Source organism: Scophthalmus maximus, chromosome 6, assembly GCF_022379125.1.
Source record: "Scophthalmus maximus strain ysfricsl-2021 chromosome 6, ASM2237912v1, whole genome shotgun sequence".
NCBI lineage: Eukaryota > Metazoa > Chordata > Actinopteri > Pleuronectiformes > Scophthalmidae > Scophthalmus > Scophthalmus maximus.
The window spans coordinates 12,581,240-12,596,825 of record NC_061520.1 but is presented as its reverse complement, the minus strand read 5'-3'; the positions used below and the strand labels follow the sequence as shown (position 1 = coordinate 12,596,825).

General features: G+C 42.1%; 2 protein-coding genes across 3 annotated transcripts in view; both read left to right on the top strand.

Annotated features, from left to right (window-relative positions):
* Window positions 1-766: 766 nt before the first annotated feature.
* Window positions 767-10,038, top strand: LOC118309321 (aminoacylase-1A). Of its 2 annotated transcripts, none has more exons than XM_035631294.2 (15): window positions 767-887; window positions 1,232-1,407; window positions 2,865-2,929; window positions 3,060-3,164; window positions 3,258-3,352; window positions 3,545-3,621; window positions 4,494-4,583; window positions 5,246-5,302; window positions 5,418-5,491; window positions 6,000-6,049; window positions 7,376-7,520; window positions 7,673-7,741; window positions 7,820-7,899; window positions 9,254-9,314; window positions 9,414-10,038. In XM_035631294.2, exons 2-15 carry the CDS (start codon window positions 1,281-1,283, stop codon window positions 9,576-9,578), a joined length of 1,260 nt encoding a protein of 419 aa, XP_035487187.1. In that variant the 5' UTR covers window positions 767-887; window positions 1,232-1,280; the 3' UTR covers window positions 9,579-10,038. The 2 variants fall into 2 exon arrangements, with proteins under 2 accessions (XP_035487187.1, XP_035487188.1); XM_035631295.2 differs by lacking the exon at window positions 767-887 and adding an exon at window positions 913-1,102.
* A 2,680-nt stretch (window positions 10,039-12,718) lies between these two features.
* Window positions 12,719-15,586, top strand: part of LOC118309320 (voltage-dependent calcium channel subunit alpha-2/delta-2-like) — a 29,956-nt gene continuing 27,088 nt past the window's right edge. Inside the window, exon 1 of the mRNA XM_035631293.2 lies at window positions 12,719-13,178. Coding sequence (XP_035487186.1) covers window positions 13,063-13,178 — 116 coding nt within the window. The 5' untranslated portion in view covers window positions 12,719-13,062. The remainder of the gene's footprint in view (window positions 13,179-15,586) is intronic.

Genomic DNA, 15,586 nt, shown 5'->3' with positions numbered 1-15,586 from the left:
GATCAAACAATGTGAGCCTGTTCTTCATTCAGGCCGACACACTGTTAGAAGTTGTGCACAGGCTGTCAAGGTAAACCTCCAATTCTGATGTAAACAATATTACATGAGAGGTGGACTTTAATGTGAATGTTGTCATGACGGTGATGCAGTGACGACTGAGGTGATAATGAGGCAAAGCCAACCCTTGAGTGCAACGGTAGGTCAGACATATTTGTATCAATTATATTATTGCTCTTGATGTGCCAGCCACATACTGACGATTGGAAAATTATACCTCTCTAAAAAAATTTTTTTAGGGAAGCTGCACTTGTGGCTGTGTGGCGAATGCCACAGATCATTTTAAATACATTTGTGAAATATGATGTGTCCCGTAAGAAAACACTCTAGAGAAATGTCAATGTTTGTGTTTCCCCCCCACCTAAGTTATAACGAGACCTACTCTATTGATATTTGCAGTTGTAAAGAATGAGTTGCACTTTTTTTGTTTCCCCTCACAGCAGTTTTTGTGCAGAGAATCATGGAGGGAGTGAATGGATGTGTCTAAAGCCTTGTCCAGAGGATGTGAAGAATGTCTAAATATTGACACTGATGAAACACTGTTGACTAATTAAAATAAGTGGGTAACACTTTGGAGTTTTATAAAAGTTAATTATAATAGGCACAGAGAGGAAATTTACAACTCAAATTTTCAGTGGTGACCGGTTGTGATGCCTGATTGGTCCAGGCCATAAGGCCAGACTCAGGCACATACGACGATCTTTACTTCCATACCTCATGTTTTTGTTTTTGTCGAAACCAACGTCGGGGCTTTTATTTTGAAGGGCGGGCTCAGGCTCGGTCAGCTGACTCGCTCAGTTACCTGACGAGCAGATTCGGAGCACAGCAGGGTGAGTAGTGCCGTGAGGATTAACTCGAGCTAAAAGAAAAGTAACTCGACCAAATCCGTGTCGTGTGTTCACACATGTTCGCTCAGTGAGTGTCGGCTGGTCGACCAGCGCGTTGAGACGCAGCCGGAAGTCGAACAACAGCGACACCGTTACCTCCGCAGCTAGCTGACCGATGTAGCCTGACGTCGTGCGCCCTGCAGATGTGCCCGAAGCAGGTGTCGACGGCCAAAGATGTCTGACACCGCGATAAGATGATAAGAGCGATGACGTCTCTGCCGATGAAAAGACACTTGTATTGATATATTGACTGTCACGTGTTTGTTTCTCTTCTTTTTCTCTGTCAGCGTTTTGTCTGTCCACCGGGTCCCCAGAGGAGTAGATAAATCACACACCATGCTGCCTGACAAAGACGGTCCAGGTGCGGGAGGTGGGCGGAGCTCCGCCGGGGGAGAGGACCCCTCGGTGAGTCTGTTCAGAGACTACCTCCGCCTCAGGACCGTTCACCCGCAGCCCGACTATGGTGAGACACGCCTCTGACTGGGAATCATGACACGTTGTTTTCTTATTCGCCGTTGTGTTTGTCCATCTTGTCGTTGCGATGTGCACCTCGGGGCCACCGTACTTCACACACCTGTATGCATTAGAGATGTCAAGTGGAAAAGCCGCCTGTACCAGTGGACCTCTTTTTCACAGCAGCCATTTTGAAATGAGGTAAACGCAGGTGTTTCAACTCCAGTGAATTAAGGCTCTGGACCTAAAGAAAGCAGAAGCTTTCACTTTCCACTTTCACCCAAAGCAAAGCAGACAGTTACCTGTCCAAAAGAAACAGGGCCACCAAAGCGTCAGTTTTCATCCCTGTCGCTGCTCTGAGTTTTACGCCAGCATTCAAAAGCCACACTCGATGTTTACTCTGCGTTTTCCCTCTTGCCGTATCCAACCTTTTCTTGTTTGTAGCCGTCTCGAATGCTGTCTTTCTTTTACGACCCACACTTTATCTGCCATCTTCTTCAGTAACAAGCTACAGTTGTGGCTGTAGCCTCTGACGCGCCTCCATGTGTGGTGCACGAGCAGAAGCGCGAGCAGGCAGGGAGAAAGCCGGTCATCCAATCCTTTTCTTCGGACCGAACTTCCTGATTGGTCGTGGTTTTTACACTCCTGCCACGGCCACAGATGAGGGATTGTTTGGGTTTCAGTGTCAGATCATTCAATGTATTCATCGCTATCGGTATGTTAGGAGAGTTTCAAGTAATATGACAAAGTGTTTCTCACAAAAATCGCCTTTAATGTCATTAGTGACACCCGTGTTTACCTGCTATCTCATGTAAAAATGGCCGCTATGAAAAAGAGGTCAACTAAATCATCTCACGTGTTAACATTTAACAAAGTCCGGCTCTTATCTGCACCAGTTAGACATTAGGTGCTGTCAGTCGTGTGTCTGTGTTTGTGGTCTGAGGAGAGAAGGTTTAAGCTGCTGAGCGAGTCCGTCACTTCAAACCTTGCTATGACACACTCACCAGTGGTCGCAAACTTTGGTGCCTGCCTGACCAAAAGAATGAGTCTGCACATAGTGGCAGGTTGAGGTGAAGTTTTGTCAGCAGAAAGGCAGGCTTCCCTCTAAATTATCTGGTAACCCAGAGGACCCCAGCCACGGGCATTTGGTAAGATTTGTGATTGGGACGTCCTGGCTGGAGGGAAATATCCCCTTGTGGGAGCAGTTGGGAGAGTAACTGGGTAGAGGAAATTTAATCGGCTCTTCACATGGTTTCCTCCACACACTGACTTAAATTATACTTGGATGAAACATGGATTAGAGACCGTTTGATTCCTTGGTTTTCTGTTCAGGTTTCAAAGTCCAACAACCGCACCACAGTTAACAACAACATGGATTATGACTTATCTAATAAGAGATTTTTTACTTCTTATTTTATTTGGATTCAAACAGACATTATTTTCAAAAAGCTGTTGATTTATTCATAGATGCAGCTCTTCGCTTCCTGGACAGAATCGCAGAGGAGCTGGAGCTACCCATGAAAAAGATTGAGGTGTGTGTCACTGATTGTAATTTAATCAATGCAGAAACGCCTGCTTGCTTGCTTGCTTAAGGGACAGAGCAGGAATTTTAAAAACCTCCTCTGTTCACGCATTCCATCTGTCGATCTATCCCCCGTTTAGGTTTGTCCAGGCAGAGTTGTGTCGATCATGACATGGGAAGGGACCAACCCGACTTTGAAGTCCATCTTACTGAATTCCCACACGGATGTCGTGCCTGTTTTCCAGGTATGGCGTCTGTCTCTGTTAACGGCGATAAAATCCTGTTATAACCTGTCATAGACATGAAAAAAATAGATGTGATATCAATCTCTTCTCCAGGAACATTGGAAATACGATGCTTTCAGTGCTTTCAGAGATGCAGAGGGCAACATTTATGCCCGGGGATCACAGGACATGAAATGTGTAACTATACAGTGGGTATAAACTGTCTTGGTAACTTGTCTTAGTAAACAAGATGTGTGCTTTTTTTGTGATCTTCACTTTAAATTCTGTTGAATTAGAAACACCTGTAGTAACATCCACTCATCCCACCTGTACAATGTCAGTTAAGACTTGTGTCTTTCTTTCTGTCACAACTCTGCTGTATCTGCTTCTTCTCTCTGTAGGTACATCCAGGCCGTCAGAAGACTGAAGGCAGAGGGGCGGAAACCGATGCGAACAGTCCACTTAATGTTTGTTCCTGGTAAGATATTACATTTTTTCCCCCCTGCATTCCTAATTTGTTCTTATAGCACCTACACACTTTTGGTGCACTCACAAAGGCATTAACACTTATTCTGCCTTATCAGACCTCTTCTCAAGACCATGTTGTCATTTACAGGCTGTGCTTCACCGTCCTCATTACTTGAAGAATGTGACCATGTTTGTTTGACACCTTTCTACTGCTCAATGGATTTGCTCCACACTCAGCCTAGAAATACAACATGCTTACGTGACGTAATTAATAAATATTGATCGAAGGTGGATTAAAAAAACCCCCACCATATTAAAAAATAACTTCTCCATTTCCTAATCATGCATCAATGTTTTCTCAGTGCTCATTTTAAGTCACACAAATGTGAATTCAGCCCGAGCCTGTGGTGGGTCACATTGAAATAGGGAAAGGTGTGGTTGCAGGGTGGGATAGAAGTGACTGGGAGATGAAGCAAATATTCATCAAGGTTGTACAATTTTTATACCTTTGTGGGTGGATGTGCTGCTGGTGTGCCCCATTTAATGTTCTGCCATGGGTGGGAAACCCCGCTTAAAGTGTGGAGAAAACATCATGTGAGGCAGCAGGTATAACACACAACACAGCAGCAGGTTGTGTGGATCAAATATGACCTTAAATTTAATATTTACGCAACTTGCAAGTGATGACACGTCTTAATAAGTGTGTACTGTTTATGATGTTGTTGGTACACGTGGTCTTTGTAACTTTAATAAGATTGGAATCGGTTCTTCAAAACTATACACTTGTTCAGCGAAAGTTAAACTTGCTGGCCAGGTAAGAGAAATATGGCAAATAGAAATAATACACTGACCAATAAAATATGTTTTTTTCTGTGTTTTTAGACGAAGAGGTTGGAGGCAACAAGGGAATGGAAACATTCGTAAAGCATCCAGAGTTCAAAAAATTAAACATTGGCTTTGCCCTCGATGAAGGTAAACAAGTTTCTGTATGAAAACCTGAACACTTGTACTTTATACAACATAACCAGCTGAGTCCCTAAATTGTTAAGTTACCCTAATACAGTGCACTTCAAGTGTCTTAACATTACTTTACTACATATTTTCAGGCATAAGCACTTTCTTCTTATTAATGCAGATTAGTGATGTGGCCGGAAATCTACATGAGGATAATTTGTCAAATTGGCTTTGGTGATTTTAAATATAATAGCAGGCCTTTTTCAAAAGTATTTTATAGTGGTATCATCCTACTATAACCACTTTACTAAAAGTTGATTGGTTGGTTCAAAAGTTTGGTTAGATGTAATCAAAATAATTTATTTAAAGTCACCATGGGGGAACCTGTCTGCATAGCTGTTTTTGACACAGAGCACTGATGTGCACAGTCAGAGAGAGTATATGGTCACTAGGGTTAAAGTCTAATGATCAAATAATAAAATCATGTTAGTCACTGTGCAAAATTACCCATATTGATTTTTAAGTGAAATGTAAATGTGAGCTAACCGTCAGTCTCTAGTTGTCTAGGTTCAGGAGCACTAATATGTTTTTAGTTTAATTTGGAAATCATACATCATGAACATCTCTCCTTTGCTCCACAGTCTTTTAATGTACTTTATTTGTCTGCATGTGTTCTGGAGGTCTGGCTAATCCTGGAGAGGCGTTCACTGTGTTTTATGGAGAAAGGAACCCCTGGTGTGAGTAAAAAGAATCCAAGACATATACACATCTGATCAAATGGCAGGATTTTTACATTTCATCTTAGTTCTGCTTTTAACAGTGAAGGATGATAAAGTCAGTCTTCCTTTTCAGGGATCACAGTCCACTGCCCAGGTAGTCCAGGCCATGGGTCCAGGTTTGTGGAGAACACTGCTGCTGAAAAGATGGTAAGTAAGAGTCATGTCACCAGTTGATGCAACATTATGTAGTTATTGTACCTTAAAACAACTACAATTTCTATTTTAATGATTCACTGACCTAAAATGAGGAGAATAGTGCTTCTGTTGGTCCCACACCATGGGTACAATCTCCTGTGAGAAATTGACTTAGCTGAGTGATAGTCTTTGGCTTTAACTGCTGAAATCAGGTCCAGAAAAAATCAGTAATGACGAACTGTATAGCAGTCAAAAAGAATTATATATCAAGAATTCTAAAAGGAGTTTGGCTTGTTCAGTTCAATGAAAGGAACAATGCAGATCCGCTCAAGTGATAATTAGGCCTTTGGTTTTTGTACATGAAAACCGTTTACCCCCTCCGACTTGGAGTCCAACAGAGTTAATTTCCTTATGTGGCTGCAGAGGTCGCTGTTGCTCAACAGTGTTGCTTTATTAATCCTAAAATCAAAGTGTGAGGACTATTACTGTGTTAATGACCACACTTTGTTTTCCTCTATAGCGCCAAGTCATAAACTCATTCCTGGACTTTAGAGAGAAGGAGAAACACAGGTGAGTAGATGGTGTATATATATGCCGTGTATAGTAATAGGGACAAGATTTACATATTGTATATGGCATGATAGATATTCTCACCAATACCATCCTTTGGAGTTAGTTTGGGGTGATATGTTTTGAAGACAGATATCTATGACACCACACTTGGTGATCAGCTTTTTGGATGAATTTCTTTCCAAATATACGAGCGGCATCATTGATTCCCAACCTGAACTCACATTGTGAAAGCTCCCGCTATGCATTTATTCCCGACGTGCATTTTTTATAAAATTTTATAAGCGAATTTCCCTGGCGTGGGATTAATACAGCACTATCTTATCTTATCTCTATATAATTACTATGTTGAAATCAGCTCACAAGGACTGTAAATTTGAATTTCGACTGACTGAGAGAGGAGTCTGTTCATAGCTGTTTCCTCCTGCAGTTATGCTACTTTAATATGTTTTTATGAAGCACTTTTGCAGCGAAAATGCCACATTTATGCTTAGAGCTGAAAAATGTAAGCCGCCCTGATTTATGTGCTTCCTTGTTGCAGCAATAATCTGCCACCTGCGCTCGAGCACATTTAATTGGAAAATGACACTAAAATCAAGTGACACTCATGAAATAGTTATGCTGTTATGTAAGTTTGTGTTCAACAATGTTTCACAGACACCTGAAAAACTATATAAGTTCTTAAATACAAAAGTATCTGCAAAAAACCTTCAAGAAAATTATTCAGAAATAATTTATGTTAAGAAACTACACAATCCGGTACATATATGCTGATAAAACTTAATGAACTGCACACAGCTCTACAATTAAGCAACGGCACAAAACACTAAATCAGAGATCTGTAATTTTGCGTTAAAATATTATAGTATTATGAAACTGATGTGTGATTAGACTATGGTGGCCGCCACAGTCTTGGTAAATAGCGGGAAACACTGCAGTGATAGTGTTATATAGTTGAAAGGATGTCATCCTTACATCACTATGAAGTTAGAAAAATGACTTGTATAGTGTAATAATGCATTCACTTTTGTAACATTAGATGCAGGGTATGCATCCGTGATGCTTTTTATTATTAAATGAAATGTCAGGTGGCTCATCAGCCATTATGTGTTGTGTTTGTTCAGAGACACAAATGGATTTAGCAACAACAGTGAATTGCTGATTAGTTCTTTGGTAATAAGAACATGGTATTTGGTTTAAATGTCTTTGGTTAAAAATCAAGTTGGCTTTCGGTGTTGATCTTGCAATAATTTGATTTGTAGTGTACAGCAATTGTGTAATTTTGACTACAGTAATTATGTCATTACTGCCTTGTATGAAATTCAGGCTAAATACCAGTGAATGTTTCACGCTCGGTGATGTCACCACGGTGAATATGACCATGGTCAAGGGTGGCGTAGCCTACAACGTCATCCCAGCTGAGATGGACGTCAGCTTTGACCTGAGAATACCACCCACAGTAAATCTACAGGTGTGTAAGTTCTGCAGATGTCTGCAGATCGACTTTGTGTTGCTCGTATAGTCAAACAGGCCCCTGACCCACAGGTTTATGTGTCAGTGTTAAATGGCCTCCAGCTCGGTGTTAAGTCTACACTAACCTCTAAATTATTACTTTCCTGCCAGGAGTTTGAAGGACAGATCAAACAGTGGTGCAAGGAGGCAGGAGAAGATGTCACTTACAAATTTGCTCAGGTTGGTGTGATTAGACTCGCTCCTCTGTTGGTCTGTTTCTGTTGTCAAATAGACTAAATGACCTGGTGTTCTTTGCAGAAACATATGAACCAGAATATCACATCCACAGAGGAGAATGATCCTTGGTGGAGCTCCTTCAGTGCAGCCTGCAAGACATTGTAAGTACACTGTGCACACTAATACATAAGCTGCTTGTGTTCTCAAGTTTACGTCTATAGTGCAGACCCAGAGGCATATGCAAAACTGAACAGATGCGGAATAAAGAATTTTACAATGATAATTTTTCTATTGACACAGTCCACTAAAAAGGGAAAGCCGGAGTATATCGGGACAACTTTAACCTCAAACTTTGCCCCATTTCCATCTTCCATTGTATCTAAAGGCGTGTGTCCATAAAGTGTTTTTCTCTGGCAGAAAATCACTGGCAGGGCACAGGGGAACGCTTTCGCTCCAGCACTTCATCAAAAAAGCGCTGTGTGTGGGTTTTGTTTCTATGACAACGATATTTTGACAATATATCACCACCATCGTTGTACGATAGTGGAGCATTGCCCCTTTGCTTTTTCATCAATGTTTGTTTGACATTGTTAATTTCGCCAGGAGAACCAACTGGGAGGATTCTTGCCCTCATACTTAGTGAGGATGAACTTATCGCTACTCATAGAGCAAAGAGTTGTGTTGTTGTGTTGACTAAACATTCAGCAGCAACATTCAGTATCCTGCAAATCTGCTCCCACAAATGGGCTTTTCTATCTCTACTGTGTACTTGTTTCTGCCAGACATATCATACAGCTCAGGATAGACGGCCAGAACAAGCTTCTTTGTCATTTTCTTGGTTACCAGGGTGACAAGTCCTGCCCCATATAATAACAACACCAATGCCTTTCTGAAAAGTTCAGAGAAGTCCAGATTTTCAACTATTGCTCTGAGCAGCCGCACTAAAAAGGCAGAACACATGCAGCCACATGCGTTCTCTCCTCATTGGGAACAATTAAAAAAAATAAAATTAATAAAAATATGGACACACCCTAATTTAACTCGGATCAGCTTAGCCTTGCTTTGTAATTTTACAACTACTGTTACCAACAGACACTTTACCTCTATTTACAGTAGAATGCAATATAGTGCTCAGATTTCTCAAGAACAGTTGAGACACAGATACAGTTTTCCATCGCATTAGTGCATCGACATTTTTGTTCCCCTCTATTTTTGCGTACACACCCCTTTTGATATATTCACTCCATGAGTCTTCACACTTTAGTTGCAAATGTTCACACAGCTCCCAGAATCTGCTTCTCTAGTTCAGAAAGAGCTGTTATGTCTACACTGGCTACAGTTACTGGTCTCAGCATCCGAACAAAAGCTGAATTTCGCATTATCATCTACAATGTTTTTTTTGTTTGTTTTTTGGGGGGGAGTAGCTGCAGCTGATCAAATCCCAAACGTACAATAGTTCTTTATTTAGTCTGTCCTTGTATTGCGTCAAGCCTCATGTCAATTTCTCCACTGTAGGAATATGACTCTGGAAAAAGAGATATTTCCAGCTGCCACAGATAGCCGTTTTATCCGAGCGGTGAGTATAAATACTGGAGTTCACGTCATCAACAATGAGAATTAGAATTCTCCTTCTGTTCTATTTATCATGACATTTACCTCTGTTCTTTGAATCCAGGTGGGTATCCCTGCCATCGGCTTTTCCCCAATGAACCGGACTCCAATCCTGTTGCACGATCACAACGAGTATCTGAATGAGCAAGTCTTCCTGAAAGGCATCAGCGTATACGAGAGGCTCATCCCAGCTCTTGCCAGCGTTCCTGCCTTTCCTGATGAGGCCTAGACAAGCCCTCATCTTCAATCTTCTCTAAAACATATTTCACTGATGATCTGAATATTTTACTTGAAATATTTGCAGAGATTACCAAAGAATGAATATATCACAAAGCAAAACTGAGCACTAAGCCTTTGGTTCTATTATTGTTTTTTTTATTATTATTATTATTATTATTTATGATTCTCAGGATATAGGCACAGTAGGCTTAGCATTAACACTAGAGCATTTTTTAACCATATAATTTGTCAGGATTGTTGATTGAGTGAGCTTGTGTGTATTCAGTCTTAAAGACCTGTTGTGTGAACCAAATTTTCTTTAAGAAAGGGTCAGCTGACTAAAATGTGAAGAAGACCATGATAAATAGACTCTTATGATCTAAGTTAACTGCCACTTTTTAAACCTTGCTTGATTTTAAAATTATGATTCTAGAGATAGAATTTTATTTAATAAATTAGAGTTGAATAACTATATTTGTTTATTACTTTGGTTGTCATATTCTCCTTTACACAAGGTAGTGATTTGTATGATGCCACACTGACGTGAAGGATTAGAGCTGTGAAGGAACATTTCTCACTGCCTACAGCAAAGGCATTTAGCCTTTAACCAACCATCTGCCCACAGTCACTATCACTTGCGTTTTCATAAATCCCCTAAACAAGTCGTTTACATTTATTCATGAGAACCTGCCTTTAATTATAGAAAAATTAAATGGAGAATATCCCTAAACAAGGATTTTGCGAAATGGAGGAGCCATAAGAGAAATAAAAAAAATATAGATTTAGATTTGTAATGCTGTTTACATGAGGTAAAGGTCGGTCTCATCTACAGTTCAGCCCCCTTTGGATTTGTCGTCCAATTAACAGTGTGTGGCTCTCCGAGGGGGACTGGCAGGAAGACTGAGCAGTCAGTAATTAGTCTTCTCTCTCCCCAGGACATGACAGCAGTTATAGCACATGGGGCCATCAGAGAGACGACTAAAAGCAGAACCCACATCCTTCCTCCCAGAGGGGGCAGGAATAGGTGAAGTCATCCTGTCGGTTCAGCTGTCGAGCATCTCAGTGCCTGGAACGTATGCAGAAGGTGCTGATTAACATTTCATCCGAGAAAAGTTCCACTGCTCCACTATTTCAGGAAAGCTTTTCGTGAAATTGACACAGCACGACCATTTCCACTGCTACACTGCAGCAAAGGTCTTTCTTTACTGAGCCTGCCGTCAGTTATTTATTGGCATGTTATTTATTAGGAAATAAAAATCCCTTGACAGTCTCACACTCTCTCCCCCAGTCTGAGGTCAGGAGCAGATGCAATGGCAGTTCTTAGGCGGGGTGAGGTGGGGATTCAAGTCTCAGTCAAGGACATCTGGGTGTGTGGCTGTGCACGCGTGGCTGTTAATATTCACTGATGCTTCCCTGAATGAATGAACGTTCACACTGTAAATATTCCAGCTGACAGATTTCTGGTGGTATTTACTGTCAAACCATTTTGTAATGGTCACGCAGTTCTCGTTTGAGGGAGAATTAATTAGTCTGTTGTTCATTGCAGTTCAGGGTAACAGAATCCGTATCCACCTGCTCCCAAAAGCATACTGAAGTGAAAAGCAATGTATTGGATTCAAATCGCTTACTGCCCCTTTAAGTAGTGTATACAGTAGCATCATTTTTCCCATCTGGGACTATAATATGTGCTCACCTCTTGGGAGTGCATATGCTTAGTGGGATTTCTCTTGAGAGGAAACTGTTAGCATCCCACCAACTGCATTTTTTATGTACCTGTCGCCTCCAAGATCTAATTTGGTACACAACAGCAGATGATGCACATATAGGAGCTTCAATTGGCCATTTTTCACAACAGATGTTTTGACATGTCATAGCAGAAAAAGGCACAGAAGTAGTTAATAACATTAAGGATGACTGCATTTAATTTTAGGTGTCCCAGTTCTGTGGCTCCTGTGTGGCCATGTTGGCTGTCTGACATGACTTACTGAGACACTTAAGTTCAGAAGAGGCATCTTTAATGTGATAAGTTTTACAGCTATATCAAGTCAAAATGTTTGCCATGAAATCAGCCTATACCGTGTCCCAAATCCAGTATATACTATTCGTCATGCTATACAGTTTTAGCAGTTAGTATGCAAAAGAAATCAACAAATGTATTATTTCATATTAATAGGAGTGTGTGTAACATCAGATGTCAAGTCAGACTATTACATTGGAATCTCACTGTATTTAAATTAAAAAATAAAAATCAAGATGAAATTTCCCAGTTGAAGGAAGCTTCTCTCCTTTGTGCACTGCATTGTCGGAGAATGGTTTCGATCTACAGCAAAATCAGAAAGGGATGCATGCTTCCTGTCGTCACATTCTGATCCTCCTGTCGTCGTATTCTGAGCCCCGTTGTGAGGTCACACAGATCTCACAGAAACATCCGAGACACTACGACCGTGAGTGGACTACAACCACAAGTAAGAGAACTTTACAGCAACTTCACTTCAGCACTACCTGTGAACAGCCAAAATGCAGATAATGTCAGTTCAATCTTTTCTAAACAGGAGACAAACTGTGTTGTAATGTTACACTTGTCTAAAGCAGCAGCAAATAGAATTAAAATGGAAAGCATTGTAAACAATGCATACCCTGTGCCTGCATTGAATACATATTCTATACACAGTTACGACATTACATTTTTAGTTCGTATTTTGTTTTCCTCTGCTCCTCTGTTGCCTGGTGAGCGTGAACGCGCCTGGATCCACAGGGATGCTGAATAGAGAGGGAGGGAGAGCTGCTGTGGACGGGCCTGGATGCTGAGGAGAGAGAGAGAGAGAGCGCTGCTGTGAACGCGCCTGGATGCTGAGGAGAGAGAGAGAGAGCTGCTGTGAACGCGCCTGGATGCTGAGGAGAGAGAGAGAGAGAGAGAGCTGCTGTGAACGCGCCTGGATGCTGAGGAGAGAGAGAGAGAGCTGCTGTGAACGCGCCTGGATGCTGAGGAGAGAGAGAGAGAGAGAGAGAGAGAGAGCTGCTGTGAACGCGCCTGGATGCTGAGGGGAGAGAGAGAGAGAGAGCTGCTGTGAACTCGCCTGGATGCTGAGGAGAGAGAGAGAGAGAGAGCTGCTGTGAACGCGCCTGGATACTGAGGAGAGAGAGAGAGAGAGAGAGAGAGAGAGAGCTGCTGTGGACGCGCCTGGATACTGAGGAGAGAGAGAGAGAGAGCTGCTGTGGACGCGCCGGCCTGTGAGCTTGTAGTGTTGTTGGTGTATATGTGGGAGCAGGAGGAGAGAGACTCTGCAGTGTCTTAGCAGCTGCATTAGTGCATCTCCCGCCGTCCGCGATGCCTCCTCGGCCGGTGCGCGCCTCCTCCTCCGCGTCCACTTGACGAACCCGTGACGGAAGCCGAGCCGGAGCGTCACATCATCGCAGCTCCCGGCGTCGCGCCCCGGAGCGCTCCGTCCACGCACCGAAGAACCCCAGTGACGACAATTTTCTTTTAATGGACAATGGCGATAGGCAAAAGGTCTCGCAGCATCGTCTGCTTGGTATCTCTCCAGATGATCTGGATTTTCAGCGCATCGTGGCCTGGAGCAGCGGCTCTCACGTTCCCGCAGCAATACACGTAAGTAACAGTCGCCCGGTCTGGACACAGCCGGGCTCCGCCGGTGGCAGAGACAACTTTGGGCTTGTCCGCTCAGCTGTCGATGTCCAGAGATTCTTCAGGTCTCCGTGATTGATATTCTGCCGTTATGTAATGTGACAGTGTTGGCGATCACATGGATGCAGACGCGGGGTGCTAGAAGCCGTGTTGTAGGTGTAGTCCACGCCACCAACATGATGGAGCTCGTCACATGTTAATCAGTGATGGAGGAGTAATCACATGTTATTGTTCCAGTCAAACAGAAGAACCTCAGTCATATTTAGCCATGAAGTTTGACTTAATATCAGAAAAATATGTATATTTGGACAATAAAGCATCCTCTCCATTACTATTTGATGAGCATTAACCTTCATTTTTAATTTAAACAGTGTAAGATATACCTCAAATCAGATGTATAATTCAACATTACACTCATTACCCTTATTCATTTCCTTAAATGTTCAATATAGTTTTGTTTTTTTAAATTAATGGGAATGATGACGAGCTGTGATTTGAAGTGACACGGAGTTAATGAACGTTGGTGAAGTTAGAGGTGAGGTTGTCCATGGCTTCGATCTGTTCATGTCAGTCAGAGTCAGGAACCATTGAGTCTGTCCCGTTGTTGTAAAACTGAAAAGGTTTTTTAAAAATTTATATTCCCTCTGTTCCCTCTGCTGTTCTCGTGCACCAGCAAGCTGCTAGATTTTTCCATGCAGGCTTTCAAGTAAAGAGCAAAAGCATTTCTTTCATTTTGTGAAACGCACGCCTTTCCTGTCGCCCTTGCTCGTCAACCAACAAGAATGTAATAGCTACTAGTAGAAGTACTGCATGCCCTGTAATACATTACACAGAAGAATGGTAGATGTGGTTTCCACCATTTCCCACTGTATTTCTGCATTAGAATTAACAGTGATTTTTTTTTATTTTTTATTATTATCCCCAAATCAATCATGTTCTTAGATCTTCATTCTTAACCTTTAACCCGTCGCTGTTGAGTACAGCCGATACTTAACTTGAGACTATAGTGATCCGGGCCCTCCTCCTGGCTCTGCAATCAGGCTGCTCTGGAGGCAGAAGCAGGCCAGATGGTCCACTCATCTTCGGGCCATGCAGTGAGGGATTTCTGGCCAATCACAACTGGTGGAGCTGAGCTTTATTTACCAATGAGGAACAGGGTCTATAAATCCGGGGAGGTGCGTACATGTGTATGTCTGAATTTTATGATGAATTGGGTTATTACAAATAGGGTATAGCTGCTGCTTTCTCCTCCTCCTCCTCCGCCTCCTCCGCCTCCTCCTCCTTTCCACATATTGTTTTTTTTCTGCTGAGTGCTCCGAAAGAACTACATAGCCCTCTGCCCTAGGTCTTTTCATGTGAGATAAATGAAGCAGAATTGCTCCACTGAAGAACAGCATCTCATTCCAATTAAGAATTAATACTGCAGCAGTGAGGATTTATTCCCCTTCTCCCCCTCTCACGCCCCTTTCAATCCCACCCTTTCTGTCTTTACTCAGTCCGTCTCGTGGCTTCTGTCTCCATCTGCAGATAGATAGATAGATAGATAGATAGATAGAGAGATAGATACATAGATAGATAGACAGATAGATAGATAGACAGATAGATAGATAGATAGATAGATAGATAGATAGACAGATAGATAGATAGTTTGTGCCATGTTCTTTAGATCATGTGCTAAGATTGTTAAATAGATATGGTATAGTCTTCAGCCAGGCTAACAGCTCCGTGAGACTCTGCAGTGATGCTTTGCGTAAAATGCCACTGTCGGCATGCTAACATGCTCACAGTCGCAATGCTAAAATGTTGATGTTAAGCAGGTATAATGTGAACCATGTTAATCATGTTTTCAGTCTTCACATGTGAACATATGAAGTGCAACTTGCGCAATTACTAAAAGGACTAATAGAAATGGGAGGATCACCAAAGTCATACCCATTCATCCTGAGAAAGTAAAACACATTCTTGACAATCCATCCCACAAATGTGTTAAGGCATCACAAAGTTGAATTTGTCTTCTGAGCACCCCGTGTGTCCACTCAACAAAGTTTAATGGCAATCCATCCCATAGCCGTTGACATGTTTCAGGCTGGACCAAGGTGGACACATGGACCTGCCACTTATTTGGCAAAACTTGTTTCCTATGAAACATATTTGCTATTGCAAATTAATTGAATATAATTTTAGGAGGTACATAGATGAGCGATCTTCCAGGTACTGAAAACTGATATGATACTAGATAGATAGATAGATAGATAGATAGATATGCCTCTTATACTCTGCTGCTCCACCCTCTCAACAACTCGCTCGCTCTGCTGTAAGTGAATATGGGTCACGTCATGTAGAGCTTCTCTCGCTCTCGTCTCAGGGGCGTA